Here is an 18,746-nt window from a genome sequence, read left to right on the forward strand (position 1 = left end):
AGCTTAACAATCCCCAAAATCATTGCAAAGCCATTTTTCTTTGCTTCAAACACAGGTTTTTGTTTTTTTCTTCTTTCCAAACACATTAAAGTTCAAATTAGCAGCTGTTTTCTTTGGATTTCTTGGCTGTGAAGCGGCGGTGGAGTTGACTATACACAGCTGAAGGGTCAATAAATCCCCGCTATGTTGCTGATTGTGCAGTTTTTGATACAGATGACTCAGTCTACTTTGACTCCAGTGAGATCCTACAAGGCCCTCAGCAGTGTAAGAGACTGTGTGTTGTTCACATCTGCATAAGAGCTGGCTATTTTTCTAATTAACTGCTGGATCTCTTGAGGGAAAGCTTCGTTAAGCACATTTCTCTGACTCAGGGCTTCTCTCTTCCTTTGTCTATATCAAACTGGATGTAGGTATTAAAGACGGTCGACTATCTGTGCTTTAGCATTGACGTTCCAGTGCAACCTTCTTTTTTGGGATTGAATCAGTCAATACTAACACAGTCAAGCAGTGAAGCATTTCACGTCATTCGAAATCATCAGGGTGCTTCTAATAAAACTCGGGTTAACCAGTCAAATACATAAACTCTGTTCCAGATACATTATCTAAAGAAAAAAAAAATCACCAGTCTGTTGTTCTTTTTAAAAGCAAAAAGACTCTCAGATACCAAAAGACAAACACAGTGGTGGTGTTTTTTTGGACTGCTTCTCTTGTGTCTCTATGCTGTCCTTTTCTCTCTCTGCTCTCCTTTCACCCCAACCGGTCGAGGCAGATGGCCGCCCACCTCTGAGCCTGGTTCTGTTGGAGGTTTCTTCCTGTTAAGAGGGAGTTTTTCCTTCCCTCTGTTGGAGGTTTTTCTCCCTTAAAGAGGAGGTTTTTTTTTTCCCTCCTAGCTTATGTGGGAATTGTTGAATTGTTGGGTTTCTCTGTATAATATTGTAAAATCTTGCTGTAAGGACTTTAATGTGTTAAGCGCCATGAAATAACCTGTGTTGTGATTTGGCACTATAGAAATAAAATTGAAATTGAATTGAATTGACTGTGTACAAATAATGACACCACGGGCAGTAATGTTCCCTCACTCCATACATCAACCAGCCTTTAACGCTTTGATGCAGGTCAGAGACCTTTTTTATTGAAAGCCTGCCTTAAAAGGTCGACATAAAAGTAAGTTTGCCTTCAAATATTCTGTAAAATCGAAATAAATCAAATACAAATTTATTTGTCTAGCACATTTTAAAACACAACAAAGGTTGCCCAAAGTGCTGCACATATGATCAACAAATGATCTTGTAAAAACTAAACATATAATTTCCTCTCAATTCTTTGGTCTGTAAACTCCTGGATAAAACGTGGCTGTGATCAGTAATGCTTTTTGATTTGCAACATATGTCACAACAGTACGATATAACATTATTACACCAACAAGTCAGAATACTGCCATTATAACAATACAAATTAGTTTAGTATATTCAAAATGATAATATTATTGTGAAAAATACATGGCACACCCCTATTCCCACAATAGGGATGACTAATGGTGCATTATCAAAATACTTACGCAATGAAATTTTGGATAATTAATCATCAGTAATGTGGAAATAATGAATAAGTACATAATTATGAAACGATTGAATACCCTTGCGGCCTTTACACTTGTAAAATATTTTTTTGTTTACACCACTCGTAGACATAAAATTGATTTCCATTAGTAAAATAATGGTGGCGATGAAAAGGTGAGAGCCGAGTGGGCAAATATTTGGTCAACTTTAGAATGGCAAGAATAGCAGCCATTACCAACCTGCTTCTGGTCACAGCGTCAGTGGAAGAAGATGTGGAAAGAGCAAATATTGCCACAGGCTAGTAATGGAGGAAAGGGTGTTTGCATGAACCTCTTCCTGCCGCGCTCCCTTCTCATTGTTGTGCTATTTTGTGAGTCCGTGTATTTGAGACATCTGCTCAAAGTCAACATGTGGCAGCAGGTCTAGGCGGCAGACATACGTTTGTCCCGGCAACTACCCACTCTGGCTTGATAGCTGCTCAAGTGGGCAAGGTTTAATATGGCAGCACTCGTGCCTGCTGCCAACACCGAGGTTGAAATCTGCTCTTTTAAATTGACTCTCTCTATTTTTTTTTATTTTTTTTTTCAACCTTGCTTGTTTATATGCTGTTAGAGCCATAATCTGTCCGTGCTGAGGACAGCCTGGACACGGTCTGCATCGGGTCGCACCAGTACAAGCGGTGTTTAGGCATTTGGGAGTATGTAGTAGACAAGTATTCAGTCGACGCACGGCCGTATTTGAATACAGTCTCATTAATCTCTATAAACAGATATCTTCCTAAGAATACAGAACATGTAGGCAACAGTAAGAGATTTTGAAACCAGAAGCATTCTGCTTTCCGTTTGTAGTCCATTTGTTGTCAGAGTATTACTGACCAATCTGGTTTTAGCAGGCTTCGGTTGAATACATTCAACAGTCAGTGTGGAGACCAAAGGAGCGGGAACACTGGATTGCAATCTCGGAATCCATTGGCTTTAGTCTGACAACTATTTAAGCACCGAGCATCGGTGCGAAAGCCCTATTGTATTTCGTAAAAATGTTCTCCGTCGTCGTCCTTCTTCTTCTTCTTCTTCTTCTCCTTCTCCTTCTCCTTCTCCTTCTTCTCCTCCTCCTCCTTACGTAAAGTGATTTGCCTTTTTGGAGGCTTTATCATATTCAAAAACTCATGAAAGTGGAGACGCATGTGTTTCCCGGTGAAAAATGTCGTATTCTAGTGGAGTCGCGAATGGGCGTGGTCAAACGGCTCGAGAGCGCCCCCTAAAGAGATACCCCGTCGGCCACATTTACCTAAATTCAACAAATCCGGTGGACATGTGTATCACACCCAGACGCACAAAAAAGTTACATTGCACCGTTACGTCAACTGGACAGGAAGTCCACCATTTTGAATTTAGTCGCCATTTAGTCCGAGGGATTTTGTTCGACCGACTTGAATTTAGGTTCTATTGATAGAAAACACGTTTGGGATTAAAAATTGTATAAATAATTCGTTTTCATCGATGTGCGTGCCCGTAGCGTGGTGGCCATTTTGAGGTCTCGCCATGAAACTACGAGTTGCTTTAAATCTTATGTACATGGACCGACCTTCTCCAAACATCACAGGTATGATAACAGCCCCGCCCTGAAGACCCCTGTGGGGTAATATTCGCTCATAGTCATAGCGCCCCCTGTTGGCCACCGGAAATGACACTTTTCAAATTTTCACATTCTACGTCGAGCTGGTTGATCACATGAACCTAAAGTCGGGTCACAATAACCTAAACATGTAGTTGATGATATATTGAGACATTCGTTCAACTTTGTCAATGGGCGCCGCCGTGACGATGCGGCAAAGTTTGATGTCTCGCCATGACACAGGAAGTTGATGTTTAAGGTCAAAGGATGGTTGACACCTCACGAAACGTGTCACATATATCCGGAGTGGTGAGACGATACATCTGATGTGTTTTGCGAGTCGGCGTGGCCAAACGGCTCGCCAGCGCCCCCTGCTGGAGACAGGAAACAAGACAAAAATAGCAACTTTAAGCGGGTATACGCGGTCCCTTGCGCGCTGCACGTCGGGGAGGCGGTGCGCCGGAGTGCGAGGGCCCGTACATCACTGCTTGCAGTTTTAATTGGCTTTACATTTGCTTTGTTGTGAGGTTTATTTTGTCGACCGAGTGTAAACTAATTGCGAAGCAATCTGGTCATAAACGTTGTTTCTCCAACTTCATTCATCGCGCCTGAAGTTGCTAATTGGACTAGAAACAACAAGCAGTGCACGGAAGAGGAGGTCTTGGCCTGGATACACGCTGGCTAAACCGGAGCCCCCGAAATATTGGCCGCTGACCCAAGAAGCTAATCGATAGCCGACGGGTTCCGAAATTGGTTTCTCATTAGCCGAGTCTTCACCGCAAGAACTTTCACCAGGGACGAGGAACCTTTTCAGGGACACAGTTCGTCCAACTACGACGGTCTAAACTACGTTCAGGGTTGATGGATTTATGCGTGCTCAGGGGGTTCAAGCTTAAAAATCTGGGGACTTTGTGTCCTTTCATTCATTCAGTAATCACATGGGCACCAACTTGTTGACTCAATCGTAAGCATTAAATTAACACATTTGATTCAATATCATTTTTTGTAATAATTTTTTTCAGATCAGGTTTTACATAACATACATTCAAGTTTATAAGATTGAATGCTTTGCACTGTGTGATTGGTAGCAGATGGTAGTGTATATGTAGATGCAACTTATTTTTCAGGGCACTTCCTTGTACATTAGTTTCACATTAGCTGTAACCATTTAGTGAGGCAGCATGGAACCGTCGGCTCAAACTAAATGGCCCTAGATACAGATACGGCGGTGTTGATAATGCTTCTCGGTGCTTAATTTAAGCACTTCCTTGTAACACTTTTCTAATCATTCGAAGATGGCTAGTGTCGACATGGCCCGAGGATGTAGGCTCCACAGACTCGCACTAATTCACTAATCCAGCGCAAGCCAGGCTGTGTGGTTCGTTAAGTCCGCCATCTAAAGTTAAATCTAAAATTAGGACAACTCGGGTCTCTTGATTATCACCCCTGCACATGAACATCACAACTGATGTCACAATCTCCGCGTCGTTTCTAAATATACGTTCCACATAGTGAGAAAAAAAACAAGACTGTTAACGTTATCAACCATTTTCTTTTTTTTTTGTTTTTTTTGTTTTTTTGTTGCAACTGACATTTTCAGTCCATGTTTATTCTCACTTGTGTGACCGATAAAACGAAAGAGGGATGAAAGAATATTTCAGTGGCGGCACAGAAGCAGGTTAGATGTAGCATCTAATGGGAAGCAAATCAAAGCTGGGCCGTGTGGGAATGAACGGACAACTCTCCCTTTCAGTGGATTAATGGGGTATCACAAAAAGTCATTTAGAAAGCCAGTTACCGCAGATGGAAGACAGCAGAATAAAACAGAGCTTGCCTGCTCGAAAAAGAAATGCCCTCATTTTATGTTATTTGCCCTTGAGGAGTTTTCCTAAGCTGATCACAAGGAGTGTGATTCTTCAAAGTGGTCCTCTGTCTCCTTCATTTTCTCCTCCTTTCTTTTTCTCTGCTTGTGTCACTCTTTTTTCTTTTCTTTTTTTCTCTTTTGCTATTTGGCTCTCTTGATCTCTCTTCTGTCATTGTTTGTTCCTTGGTTTTTTTGTTGGTTTTTTTTTGCTCTCCTCTCGACTCCTGTTGCCTTTTTTTTTTATTATTTTTATTTTTTTATCACAGCCCATCCCCTCTGAGCGCTGAGTCGGAGAGCTGTAATTAGGTCTCACTCCGTCTCATCTCTGCATCACTCCCTGCTGATGTGCCACAAAGACACTGATGGCTGTATTTAAGCCAAAATTATAATTCTTCCTGCTTTTTTTTTTTCTTTTTTTTCTCTCTTCAGCTTTAGTTGCCCCTCTGCATAGCATATGAGTACAAATAGTGTATGGGTGGGGGCAGGATGATTAGCCAATGTTTATTATGTTCTTAATACACAACTGATTTACAAGAGTGACCTGCATTCGATGACATAATTGGGAAGGGTGCTATGTCACCCCCTTTTGGATTACACTGACTTCAGACTGGGCTTCACTGGTTTGTTGCATTCTTGTCATCGGGCAGCATCAAGCCCGATCTTTAATGTTTTATAAGTGCAACAGTTGTTCCTGAATACACACAATTGCTTAAGCTCTCACTTAAAATTAAAAAATGTCCCCTCGGGGATTAATAAAGTAACTACCTAACCTAACTCTGTTTATCGCACAGCAGATTTTGTCTCTTTTTTTTTCTTTTTTTTTTTTCTTTCTTTTTTTTTAGATCAAGGCATCAGAAGGTCTTACAAAAATAAACAGCTCTAAGAATTCAAGCTGAGATAAACAGCGTCATGATGTAAAAGAAGATCCTGCCCCGGCTGGCTCAGTCAAATGTTAAGAGAAGGAGGAAATGATCCCAAAATAATCTTTTCACACTGATTAACAGACTTGAAATGTTAAATGAGAGTTACCACATATGTAGTTGGGTTTGGTAGGTTAACCATTTCTAATGCATCGTGACTTATTGTTTAATCATCATGACATGCTCTTATTTTGTGAGATTGTCGGTTGAATCGCCTGTTTGTGCTGACGTTTTTTTTTTTTATCCTGGCTGGTAAAGTCTTTATAAAATGCTTTGTCTGATTTAGTATTTTTTGATTAGCCATAACATTTGTGTCTTTCTAAACTTTCCCTTGGTTTCCTTTTTTCAGTAAAAAAAAAAAAAATAGTTTATGTGCTGTGGTTGTTTTGATCAGTGCATTTGCAGTCCATGTAAACTGGCTACTCATATTTTGCTGCTGTAAGCAAATACCACTGACTCAACCAGTCTAGACCACTTTAAATCCAAAATATGCAATTACACAAAATGGTTCAAGTGTTTTGAAGGTTACGATACACACGTTTAAACATACTGATGTTTAAATGCATCTTAAGATATCAAGATATTCACCGTTCGGTGTATTTCCGTGTGCCTCCAATAATAGTGGCGTTGTGGCGTTCTCATGTGAAGTTGGAGGAGGACTTCTGTCTCGTGGTTGGTGGACTGACGAGCCGCGTTGAAGGCCCGGTCAGACGTGCTGGGCTGGGGTGTCTAGCATTGAGTTTATCCCCTGGGGTGGAGGTGTTGTGTGTTTTGAAGCCACAATCTCTTTTCCATAATGTGGTAAAGACTCGAGCATTATTTTAATTACAATAGTGGTACAATCCTTTGTTTACTAGAATACAACGTAATCTCTTCCTCTGTGTCTTTTTGCTTCGGGGTGGCACTCTTTGCCTCCCTTACTCAGGCCTGTCTATGTCTGCTGCCTCCCTGCTGGGAGCAAAAGAGGTCAAACTCATTTCGATGTTTTTTTTTCTCTCTTCCTCCCTACACCCCCCCCCCCCATCGTACTCCCAAATCTGCTGAGATTTCAGATCTGTCTCCTTTCGTATCGGTCAATATAGAGAAGTGCAGTCGCCCGTCTGAGATAACGGGTTTGGGTTATTTAAAGCCACCTCAGCAGCACTTAACCTACCTTTTCGAAGACTTGATCCCACGGTCCCTGCGTACGGTCCCAGATATACCATGCTGTGGAGGGGGTGAGTCAGTTTGTCCCCTTTGTAAGATCTGATGCCACTACAGAGACCTCCACTGCTGCCAGTATGTCAAAATACCACGCCTCAAATTTCATTCCTGCAGGACATCCACACAGTTGGTACACACACGCACACACACACACACACACACACACACACACACACACACACACACGCTTAGCGCTCAAGCATCTGTTAGTGCTTGTGCAATCACAGCCCTTTCTATTTTCCCTGACACTTTTTCACTTTCTTTCCGTGCCAAGCAGTCTGATGCCGTGATATTTTCTCCAATAAATCATTGCTTTGGACTGATCGAACCGCTGACTGCACAGGGGCTTTGAACTTTCCCCCATGTAAGCCTTTTTTTGGCGGCGCCAGCCCAATAAACATGAATGTTTGTCACTGACTGACTGAGTAAATCACACCATCGGCCGGCTGAATTCCACGAGCACCTATATCACTTTCAGATTAAAAGCTTGTGTTTTAAATGTAAAGCCCTTTCGTGTTTCATACACAGACTCTGGAATCGTCTGACATTTTTATTGTTGACCAGAAATATGTTTGGTATGGTTGCATTAAAGTACTTTATCATCTTTCTTAGTCAGTTTCTGCACATGAACTCGGGGTAAATTTTATGTTTCGCAACACATGGGTTGCTTCGTCAGCTACAAAGAACCATTTCTTTATTTTTCTTTCTAGCTCAGGAACACTGGTTGATATGGAAACTCCTTAAAAAGTATCTTTATTCTTTTCCGACTCTTTCCGGCACTTCTTACTGACTTTGACTTTGCATATTAACTAGTATACTGTTGTATCTGTTAATTTGCTGCAGTCTGATTAGATAACCAAGCGGTGTGTGAAGGCTGCTGTCCGGTGTACAAATACAGAGCAGAAGGGGTTCTATCAGGTCCATTAAAACTGGTGGCCGATCCAATAAGCTCTGGCCGCCGAGGTTCTGATCTGTCTGTCTTTCTATCTGGCTGACCTGCTGCACGCTCAGATTAACTCGCCCTCCAGGGTAATCCCTGCTACTGATTTATTGCAATCCTGTGTAGACTGTGCAGACATGCGGTTTATTTAGCATCTTGTTTTCTCTGCTGCCTCCGTCCGTCTCCCTTTGCACCTCACGTTCTACCTCCAACGTGTATGGCTTGACTCTCTCCATGTAATAATGCCGTGGATATTTTTAGCCACTGATTTACCGTTATGCGAGGAATCTTCTTTGGCTTTTTGTTTTGCGTAGCCAGAAAAGGGAAAGTTAAGGCTTCAGTCTAATCACCTTTTGATCATTACGTATACTAAATTAAAACAAGAAGCCAGCTATAATCCATGTTTGCTCTGCTCCTCTGTGAACAGTTCACATGGGTTAAAGATAATAAACCGTGTGTGTGTGTGTGTGTGTGTGTGTGTGTGTGTGTGTGTGTGTGTTCACAACAATACATAGTGACAGCAACTTTCAATTAACTCTCCTTTTCACTCCCGACCGCAGGTCGTGTAAATAACTGAAGCACTTGATGATTGCTGCTACATTGACTTTTCATTAGATGACAGAATAGAAAAGAAGAAATCCTATTATGCTGCATCATTTTCTCTACATCAGCCCAAACAAATGTCTTTTGTGAAGATGACAAAGCTGGGAGGATTATTAAGGACGCAGCAGTTTAATAACATGGATTTTACTCACATTAGTGTGTCGAGACAAGCGGAACTAATAGTTATGGACCCGGGTCTGAAGTGACCGTTATCCATGTTCAGGGTCTCCCGTGGGCTTTTGGCTGGAAGTTCTTTATTATTATTATAGAGAGTATGATTGAGAGACGGCGACAGGGGGAGGAGGGAGATGACAGTGACAGCTGGGGAGGAGGTAATCTCTGGCCTGGACCTCAGCCTCTCAAATAGAAACTCCTACAACTATTGTGGCTCAATCAGATTAAAAAGACAAAAAACAACTTCAGATATAGGGAGGGAACGCATATCATCCACAGAAATGCAGCAGTACAATGCTGGCTCGGCTCGGAGCACAGAGACGGAGCTCAGTCAGACAAAATGCTGCGGTTGTCTCCTGTCTGTGGTTTAAAAAAAAAACTGCCAGGCCAGCGAATATTTTATTTCTGCTTTTCCTCATTGGCTGCCATTCTTTCAATTTTGAAAGCGGCCAGACAGACCCCGAAGCATTTCAGTAGAAACATTTATAGTGTGCTTTTACTGGTTTTTTTAGATTACGATTTCACTATTCACTATTGTAACTTTTAGGCTGGAGGTCTTATCTTTTTAACCAAATGGAGCAAATGTCTCCAGGTGGCTTAAAAGCTATTATAATTACTTGCTTGAGATATTATACAATTTAAAAAAAAAAAAAAAAAAAAGAAAGAAAATTGTCAAACTGGTCTCTACTGGTATGAGTAACATACCAGTAGATGGCCACCTACTGTATGAGAGGAAAAGTTTCTTGTTAGAGAGCATGTTACATGTTAAATGGGCTTTCTAGCTTTTGGATGGAGAGTTAGATGAAAGGATTTCTAGCACTCTCTGTACAGTAAATATGAAGCTACCGTGTGCTTCTTGGACTCTTCACCGGTTGCCTGACTACTACTCAGAGCCAAGAAATAGTCCAGCAGGTAAACCCCTGGACAGATGAGAGATCTTCCCATTGAACTTTGTCCTAGAAAGGTAAATTAGCATATATATATATATATATATACACACACACACACACACACACACACCCCCCCCCCCCCAGACTCTTAACTACTTCTTTGGCATTTAAATGGGAGATAACTGTCCTATTAGAGAGGAGACGAGCCTAAAACACGTCATCAGTGATTTATAATTCAGATATATGCATCACACATCGACAGAAGTACATTTGGATATATATATATATATATATATATATATATATATATATTGGATATATATTCACATCAGCATGTTAGCAATTTATGCGGTATAAGCTCAAGCATACAGTATAGTGCGGCACCCGCTGTGCTCTATTATTAACTTTGGTCATAGACTGGATAATTATTGAAGGTTCCTCCAGTTCACCAGGCCTGATGGCATGTTGTGCTGCCTGGCCGGCGGTCAGCCAGCCTCAGTCTCCACAGTGATAGAACAGAGATGTTTGATTTATCAGTAATATTCATTTACTCCAATTAATCACCAATAACTTAAACTTGTTAGGCCGCTCTGTGTTGCAGGATGGGACGTTTCATTTCACTTTATTTGACCATAATAGGTAAAAAAAAAAAAAAAAAAAAATGCTTCGAGCGTCAGTCTCAGGCTGAAAATAAAAGTCCACTTCTTAGTCTCACAATTGAGGGTCAGCGTACTTCACTGGAGTGCTCTCATCTAAAGTCGGTCTACATCCAGTCATTTATAGAGTCGAGAGAGTTTCTTTTTTTTTGTTGTTTTGTTTGTTTTTGTTTTACTTTGCCGGAGTGCCGGGTCAGCGTGTCGGGTTTGAAGGGTGCCTCGGCAGAGTGGATGCTCGCCAGCGAGTGGGCTTCAGCCTGGGTCGTGAGGATGACTCATCGTCTTTCTAACTCCTTGGCAACTCCTCCACCTACAGCGCTGTACAACAGCAACCTTTTTTTGTGTTTGTTTGTTTGTTGTTGGGGTTTTTTTTTGTACTCCCACAGTATTTGTTGCTTTTAACTTGGTTTTAAAATACGTGAAGACATTTTGTTGCCGCGTTCCCCATCAGCTAATGTTACCCACCACCTCTTCCTCTCACTCGGCGCTGCTCCGGCGGCCTCCGGGCAGACAAACACTCCCTGGAAGAGTTTTTACACGTAAAGAGATCGGGCAAATCATCACATGCTGCTCCTCGCTGGGCGACCCGGGGTGCTGCTTTCGTGTATCGCACCGCGCTTTCCTGTGACTCGGCGGTCAACGTGACAACACTTTGCAGGGCTTGGTGAAATCCCAACACTTTATCTTGACGCAAATATACAATACGTGTTGTTGGCAGGAAGTAGAAACGGGGGTTTTTCGGAGTTAACGGTATCTTAAAGACATGTGGGCATTTGGTGGTTGGGCGTTCAATTTGACCGGTAATCGCGCCATTCTTGCGAGGTGTGCGTGTTTGGCATGTTGGCACGACCTGTGGGATTCGTACCGACGGCATTTTGGCTCACTGAGCATGTTGACACTTTTCAGTTTCACCAAAGGGCTGTGAATGACTCATTTAACTGTGGTTTCATCACACCTTTCACTTTCTTTTTTGTAGCTATGCTGGCATTATATCTAGACAGATTGGGGTTTCGGGCAGTCAGATTGACTCTTTGTTACATGCAAAAATATCTCCCGATTGTTTTGATGGATTGCTGTACATTTTGGTGCGGGACATCCGTGTTCCCGAGAGGATCTGCTCTGCCGATTTGGAGTTTATTGAAATCTCCCTCAACTATTGGATGGATTGAAATGCGGTACACGTACGAGTGGGGATAAGCAGCGAACGTTGGCGTGCAAGCGGGTCAACGCGCAACTCCTGACCGAGTGCAGCCTCACACAGAGGGTTTGCACGGCTGTGCTCTCATCTTGTCTTGTCGTCCTTCACCAGCGGTCGCCCGTGGGCTGACGGTATCTGCGTGCAGAGAACTGCGCGACGGCAGTCGGCCGGCTGCAAAGCCACAAAGCATTGGATCGGTCGGCCTTTGTAGACGCTCGTTCCTGAAGGTCGGTTTGGTGTGTCGACACGCAGCCCGGAGGCCGAGAGCCTTTGTTTGAGTCTTGGCTCAGTCAGGACCACGTCGACCCGATCTGCCACTTCCCATCTCTCCGTATTAGTTTTTGTCAGTATCGGTAAATCCACTGTTACGCATGCACATATAGACACATCTGCCTTCCCGCTACTGATTGCGGCCTACTTTTTGTTTTTGGTCGAAGGCCACTCCCTCATCCAGTAATGCGGGTCTTGTGCAGGGTTAGCAGCTGGGGGAGAGGAGGGACAGCTGGCATTCTGCAGGCTCACTGGAGCAAATAGACCCAGGTCACTCACACTGCGCACCGACCAATTGGACAGCTGCCTTGAAAGGGTTATGGCTAAACTATGAATTTCAGGGGAAAGGCAGAGTGAAGCGAAGGGAAACATTTGTAATTTAGTTAATAAAGGGACAGTTTGTTTGATATGTGGAGTTGCGAGTGAAAAATTGAGGAAAACATTGAGCACATTTTGAGGGAAAAGCCTGACGGGTATTAAGGCTAAAATGTGATATTTTTCATTTGTCTGCTTTTTTGGGGCAGAAAAGTGCAGTGATGCTGCATACTTGTGACACATTATTTTTTTTATTTTTTTTCCCCCTTCAAATTATGCAGAGGAGATTTAGTCAAAGATGGTGAAAGAAAATGCTTTTAAAAGACTTTCCTCACGTAATGCTCGGTAGAAACGAAACATTCCGCGATGCAGGATTGTGACCGGATGAGCGGGGTGAGATTAATGCGCTCGTCCCGCTTTACTTCAAGCTGCTCAAAGAATCAAACCGGCGACGGCTCGGTTGTGACATGTGAATCGCATCCTTTTCTGTTTCTTCTCAGGCTTCTTGCCCTGCTGGTCTCTGGCGGCCACAGGTCAGGGTGATGGTATCAGAGGGGCTCCGGCTGCTTTTTGTAGTGCCATTCAAGTTTGGGCTCGGGTGACTCGGGGCTACCGCAAATTTTGCCTTTTAAAAAAAAAAAAAAAAAAAAAATTGTACGTCTAGAAGTTGTCGAAATGCAGTTCAGATTTCAGGAAGCATATAGTGCGCTACTTTTCCTCGTTATTGATATTATTATTGTTGTTGTTGTTGTTGTTTTTTTCTTCATTTAATCTGCTTTTAGAAATGACAACCAAACCATCTGCATTGAATATGCTAATCATAACACAGTTGGTGACGCGTCATTTACTTTAAGAGGGGCATTTTTAAGTTTCGACTGAAGGGAGGAAAAAAAAAAAAAATCAAAGAGGTCAAAATATGAATGGAACAAGCATGACATCATGTCAGATCAGCTGTTGTAAACAAAAACAGTCCATTTAGTTTTTTGCACGAGGATTAGCATCTCTCACAAGCAAACACACGCGTAGACACGCATACACAGAGTGGCACATATGTCGTGACTTTGACCGCTTCTCTAACGTACAGCACACGCACCCCGGGAGGTCACGGGAATTTCAACCATGTCAACCAATCGCCGCGAAGCTCCATTATATACGAGGCACTAACCTTGAATGAATCCTCTTCTCTCGTCTGTGTTTTTTGTCAACACCAGGTATTAAATGAAGAGTGCGATCAGAACTGGTACAAGGCAGAGCTAAATGGAAAAGACGGCTTCATCCCCAAGAATTACATAGAGATGAAAGCCCATCCGTAAGTATTGCGATCTGTTACGTAGCTGTGAAAGTGTGCTGTACATGTCTCAAACTACACATCACATTCTGCTTATTGTGTTTTTTTTCTTTTCTGCCCCCGCCCCAAAAATGATCGGTCATAACCGTTGATTTCTAACCGTCTGTTACCATTAACGCTGCCTTAGCCCTGTCTGTGTGTGTCTGTGTGTGTCTGTGTGTGTGTGTGTGTGTGTCTGTGTGTGTGTGTGCGTGTGTTTGCGTGTGCGTGTGCGTTCAACCACTTTAGACAACGCCTGTCAGGATCCTTAGAGGACATTACCCGTGGACCCACTCGATGCCAGATTGGCTCTCTCTTTATTAATGTGCTTCAGGCCTCTTACATTTAATTGAATATTGACCTCCCTGCAACATTGCTGTGGTGCCATCAGATGTACCTTTTTTTATTTATTTATTTTTGTGGGGTGGTTGTTATTGAATTGGGCTTTTCCTTTTGATTTTTTTTTTTTTTTTTTTTACTGTTATTTTTTTTTTTTTTTTTTTTTGCCTGCTGTTTGTACTAGTGTAACAATAATACTCTTCTCAAGTGTTGGCAGTCTTTATTATAGTTATGGGGAATCAATTTTTAAGGTTGGCCTCATACATCTGAACTTCACATAATCATTAAAATGATGGTTCTCAAGAGGTTTGCAGCTTTTAAGCAACATTTTCAACACAAAGGTTGCACTTATAATAACATTTTGCGTCACATCTAACTAAATTATTTGTTGGGGTTTTACTCTTTATACTCTTCCAATCACTGGAATTGACTTTCACATTGTGGGACGATTTTGGAGTGTGTATTATGTCGGCATATCCCAGTTTAACAGTTAAATGAAATTACATTTACCGTAGAGGTAAATGTCACCACTTAAATCCGTCATTACTTTCGTATCACTTTGGTATTCCAACCACATCAAAGAGGGCAGGAAAGGTGGTGCTCTTTGCAAGGAGGTATTTGGCATTTCTACTACCGAACAGATCTGTTAAGTTGCCTCGCTGTGATCTGGAACTCGGATAACAAAGTTAGTGTAAAAAAAAAACAAAAAAACGATGTTCCGTTTCAGCACATTTGTTTAATATGTAAACACGCACATTATAAGGTCGTCGATGTGTGTGTTCATTTATCCCCTGAACAACTCTTCCTCTACTGCTTGGGGGAGGAGGGGGCAAAATGCAGAACTGCAGCGACCTACAGTCATCAGAAGTAATCAAGCTTAAGCATTTGGTTGTCTGTTGGTAGGATGTGGTTTCATTATAGATGTTGCAAAAGAAAAAAAAAAACATACTGTACAACAGTAGCGAGCAAGAACTAGTGGTGACGGAGCGCGAACACGGCCGCAGTCCGTCTGTCGTGTCGTCGTCGTCCCCGTCCCCCCCCCCCCCCCCTGTTGGGGTGACAATGAAGTGCCGAAGCACCAGGCACCCGCACATCCCAGCAGACGTGCACACACAGCTGTGCTATATAGCGGCGCACAAAAGAGCATGGCTCGGCTCCATGCCCCGGTCATCTCTGTTTGTACACACACACCCCACCCCCCACCCCCAACCCCCCGACTGAAGTGATTGTTTTTGTGTGGCCGATGCTCAGGTCTGTGTGAGAATAGGAGTGGATGCTTTCCCTCTGACAGGGGTGGAGGTGCGTGCGTGCGTATGCTGCTGATAGTAATGCCAGCCGTCCGCCTCCTGTTTCCTCGGCTCCGCTAATTGCTCTGATATCGTTTTTATCAAACGGGGAAAGAGACCCTGTGCGTGGGCTCGCTGTCCTGCCAGGCACAGACACAAAGGGGATTAAGAGTTGGCCAGTTCATTATTGATTTCCACCTATGTGTAAAGGAGCCAAGATGTCATCTTTTGGCCGACTGTACTTTTTAATTATTTACACTCGTAAAAGGCTTTCACTTGCTTTGTCTCCTCCTCCCTCGGTCCACCTTTTAGAACTCTCCCTTGTTCTCACGCTGATGCACTAGTGGCACAAATGCAGCTGAAAATAAATGTATGGCATTTAATAGCAATTCAAAACTGAGCCGACTTTAAATCTCAAATTGAATATGTTATTTACTGCTTCTCAGTTTGCACACTTTAAGACCATAAATGTTTTGTGAGTGCAAATGTTGAAAATTGAGGAACTCAATATTTATTTGTGTTGCTGCCTTTGCCACTATAACTGGATCAGGGCTGATCTGCTTCAGAGTATAATGAGAGGACAGTGCAGCTTCACTGGCCACGTGGTTTTTTTTGTTTTTTTTGTTTTTTTTTCATACCGTTTGTGTTTTTGTCCATGGAAGAGAACTCTCTGTACATATGGGCCAACGACCAATCAAGAGTAAGTGAAGAGTTGCATTAATTCTGTGTAAAATGTATGCAACTGAATGTGGGCATTGCACTGCTGGGTGGATCAGTGGTTAGCACAGCTGTGTCATAAGTTCACAGCTGGCTGAGCTGTTTGCAGGATTCTTGCACGCGCTCTCTGTTTCCCCCACCGTTTCCTCCTTTCGTCCACAGACTTGCACTTTAGCTGAGCTGACGTGTCTGTGTATGTATGTATGTGTATGTATGTGTGGGTGTGGGTGGGTGGGTGGGTGGGTTTTTCTGAGCTTAACCTTTAGAGATGTACCGAAGTCACATGGGCATCTTTAGGTCAGCGTGGGCACCTCACACCCACTTGTGTTCTTGTCGCTCCCCCAGGTGGTTCTTTGGGAAGATTCCTCGTGCCAAAGCAGAGGAGATGCTAAACAAACAGAGGCACGACGGGGCTTTCCTCATCAGGGAGAGCGAGAGTGCACCGGGGGACTTCTCCCTGTCTGTGAAGTAAGTAGCACCGCGCAGGTGTAACACAGGGAAACCATGAGTCGCACACCCGGTTCTTCTGTATTCTCTAAACACATGTTTAATAGTATCTCTATATCAGCAAATAGTTTTTCCACAACTGATCAGGTTCATAAGTTTCCGTGCTTGGCTTCTTTGAGTCATCAGCAAAACCACTTCCTTGTTCTGCTGAAGTCTCAGTGAGGCCCTCTAGTGACCAGTGTTTGCCAGTTGTGATCATTATTAGTATTGCGTGTTGGACGTCAGCCCTTTGAGTACTTACTTTTTCAGCTGACACAGACAGAGCTCACTTCCTCTTATCTGTATTTGTTCATTCTGTCCTTCCCGAAAGACATTTTGGGAAGGAGAACTGGGTACATGTAAAATTGATGCCAAGATACGCATCTTAATTACAGTCTGGACTGCCCTGCTTCCACTTAGTCAGCTACTGTTGAATGTCAGTCTGTTACCGCCACGCTGATTCATTTGACTAATACTTACAGAGCTGTCAGAGACGTGCCGGTTTGATAAGTGAGGTTTGTGTCGGAGTGTTTTATTCATTTAAATGTGTGCGCCGCCTTCAAACCAACTTACCCGCTGTTGGAAAGAGTGCCTTTTTAATCGCCGAAGATCTCCCCCTCATAGTTTTCCTCTCTGCAAACTTCTCCAGGTTTGGAAATGACGTCCAGCACTTCAAGGTTCTTCGCGACGGGGCCGGAAAGTATTTCCTATGGGTGGTGAAGTTTAACTCCCTCAATGAGCTGGTGGACTACCACCGCTCCACCTCAGTCTCCCGCAATCAGCAGATCTTTCTGCGAGACATAGAGCAGGTGCCCCAGGTAAGAAATGACCCGCCTGAAGCCCAGTTCAGAACAAAGCTTTACAATGACACAAAAAGTGATTTCGATTTTCCGCCTCACTCGAGCCGATTGACGGTGTCACCCGTCACTCAGCTTGTCAGGTCGTCAATGGTTAGTTCGAGAGTGCAGCGCACTGCACCTCCTTTCAACAGCCAATCAGCTGGTAGAAAAGTCAGTCAGGTCAGTTGCCACCTGGAAGCTGATCGAAATGGGCGGAAGAAAGAAGAGATCGTCTCGTCACTTTAGTTGAGGAACCGCTGAGTTTGTACGACACGAGCCTTAAAAGTAACTTAAACAAGACCACACGGCCGAACTGCTCTGGAAAAACCATCACGGGAGACTCCCGTCTCAGGTTCACGGCATAAACGTGCAAAAGCCCCCGTTAATATTCGGCCGAAGCAGATTCTCGACCCTTCTACTTTTTTTTTATGTTTTTGCCATTTCATCACAACTTGAAATGCAACTGTTGGAAGTAACTCACCATCACTCATTCACGTTTTAAGAAGCTACAAATTATATCCGGTCAGGAAAAAGCCTGAAAAGCCGTCGGCTAAAACCAGAAGCAGAGAGAGTCGTTGCTGTGGACATGTTTCCCCGACTCGTCTGGTTTCTGCGCCGTGAACTGGACGGTTTTAAAATGCTGCGTGTTTCAAATCACCTCGTTGCGAATCTTTGGTCCGAACTGGACGTTAGAATGAAAACACATCTGGGTAAAAAACAAAAAGCTAAAAAAAAAAAAAAAAAAAATATGTTAAATTATGGTCTCCTTTGATATTTTACAAGATGGTAAAGTATAGCAACTTTGCAGATGTGACCGATGTGTTTAACAACATACCTTTTAATGAACTATACATACACGTACAGATCGAGATTTACCCTCCACTCAGATTCAGGGTCAGTTGTGGATGAGAAAAGTCGGTGTTGGTTTGCCGGGCTGATCGCGCGTGGCCGAGGGCCCGTTGAGCAGCGAGTCTCTCCTCACGCTGTGACTGGAGGTAGTTTAGTGACTCTTGATTTGTGATGGTAAAAAGTAGATGAGTAAAAGTGAATTATTACCGGGGAGAAACGGAACGAGAACAATGCCAGCTACGTCCGGTGATCACATGATCACGTGAATGCCCTGAAGTGGATGAATAGGTACTTTTCTTTGCCATTAAAACCACTAATAGCATTAAAATGGCAGGAGTCAAAAGAGCGTCAGTCAGTGTGTAATTTCTGCGGTCGTTTACATGCAAGGTCTCGCGGTTTAGTTCACTACACCTTTAAAAATGGACCACAGTCTTTCTGTAATTAGATTTCATTCTGAAGACATGAATGAACTTCAAGACAAGACAGACGCATAATTCCTGTTTGGCTAGAAGAAAGAAAGAAAAAAAACAAAAAAACAATCGTGGTATTGTAGCTCCGGGGTCTGGGTGATGAAGTGTGTTTTATATGCACCCAATTTAACATGTTGGCTCACCCCCAAGCAAAATTATTCACAATGATTCACTGCACAAGCCACAACAACAACAAGCAGCATGTTCCCATTGTTTAACTACATACT

The 18,746-nt window shown here is 43.0% G+C and overlaps 1 protein-coding gene across 1 annotated transcript in view; it reads left to right on the top strand.

Annotated features, from left to right (window-relative positions):
* grb2b (growth factor receptor-bound protein 2b) overlaps nt 1–18,746 on the top strand; it is a 33,742-nt gene that overhangs the window by 10,710 nt on the left and 4,286 nt on the right. The window contains exons 3-5 of the mRNA XM_069149451.1: nt 13,418–13,515; nt 16,221–16,343; nt 17,011–17,179. Of these exons, the coding sequence (XP_069005552.1) occupies nt 13,418–13,515; nt 16,221–16,343; nt 17,011–17,179 (390 nt within the window). The remainder of the gene's footprint in view (nt 1–13,417; nt 13,516–16,220; nt 16,344–17,010; nt 17,180–18,746) is intronic.

Source organism: Embiotoca jacksoni, unplaced genomic scaffold, assembly GCF_022577435.1.
Source record: "Embiotoca jacksoni isolate LCO1_2020_lvr unplaced genomic scaffold, fEmbJac1.0.p SCAF_15, whole genome shotgun sequence".
NCBI classification, from domain to species: Eukaryota; Metazoa; Chordata; class Actinopteri; family Embiotocidae; genus Embiotoca; species Embiotoca jacksoni.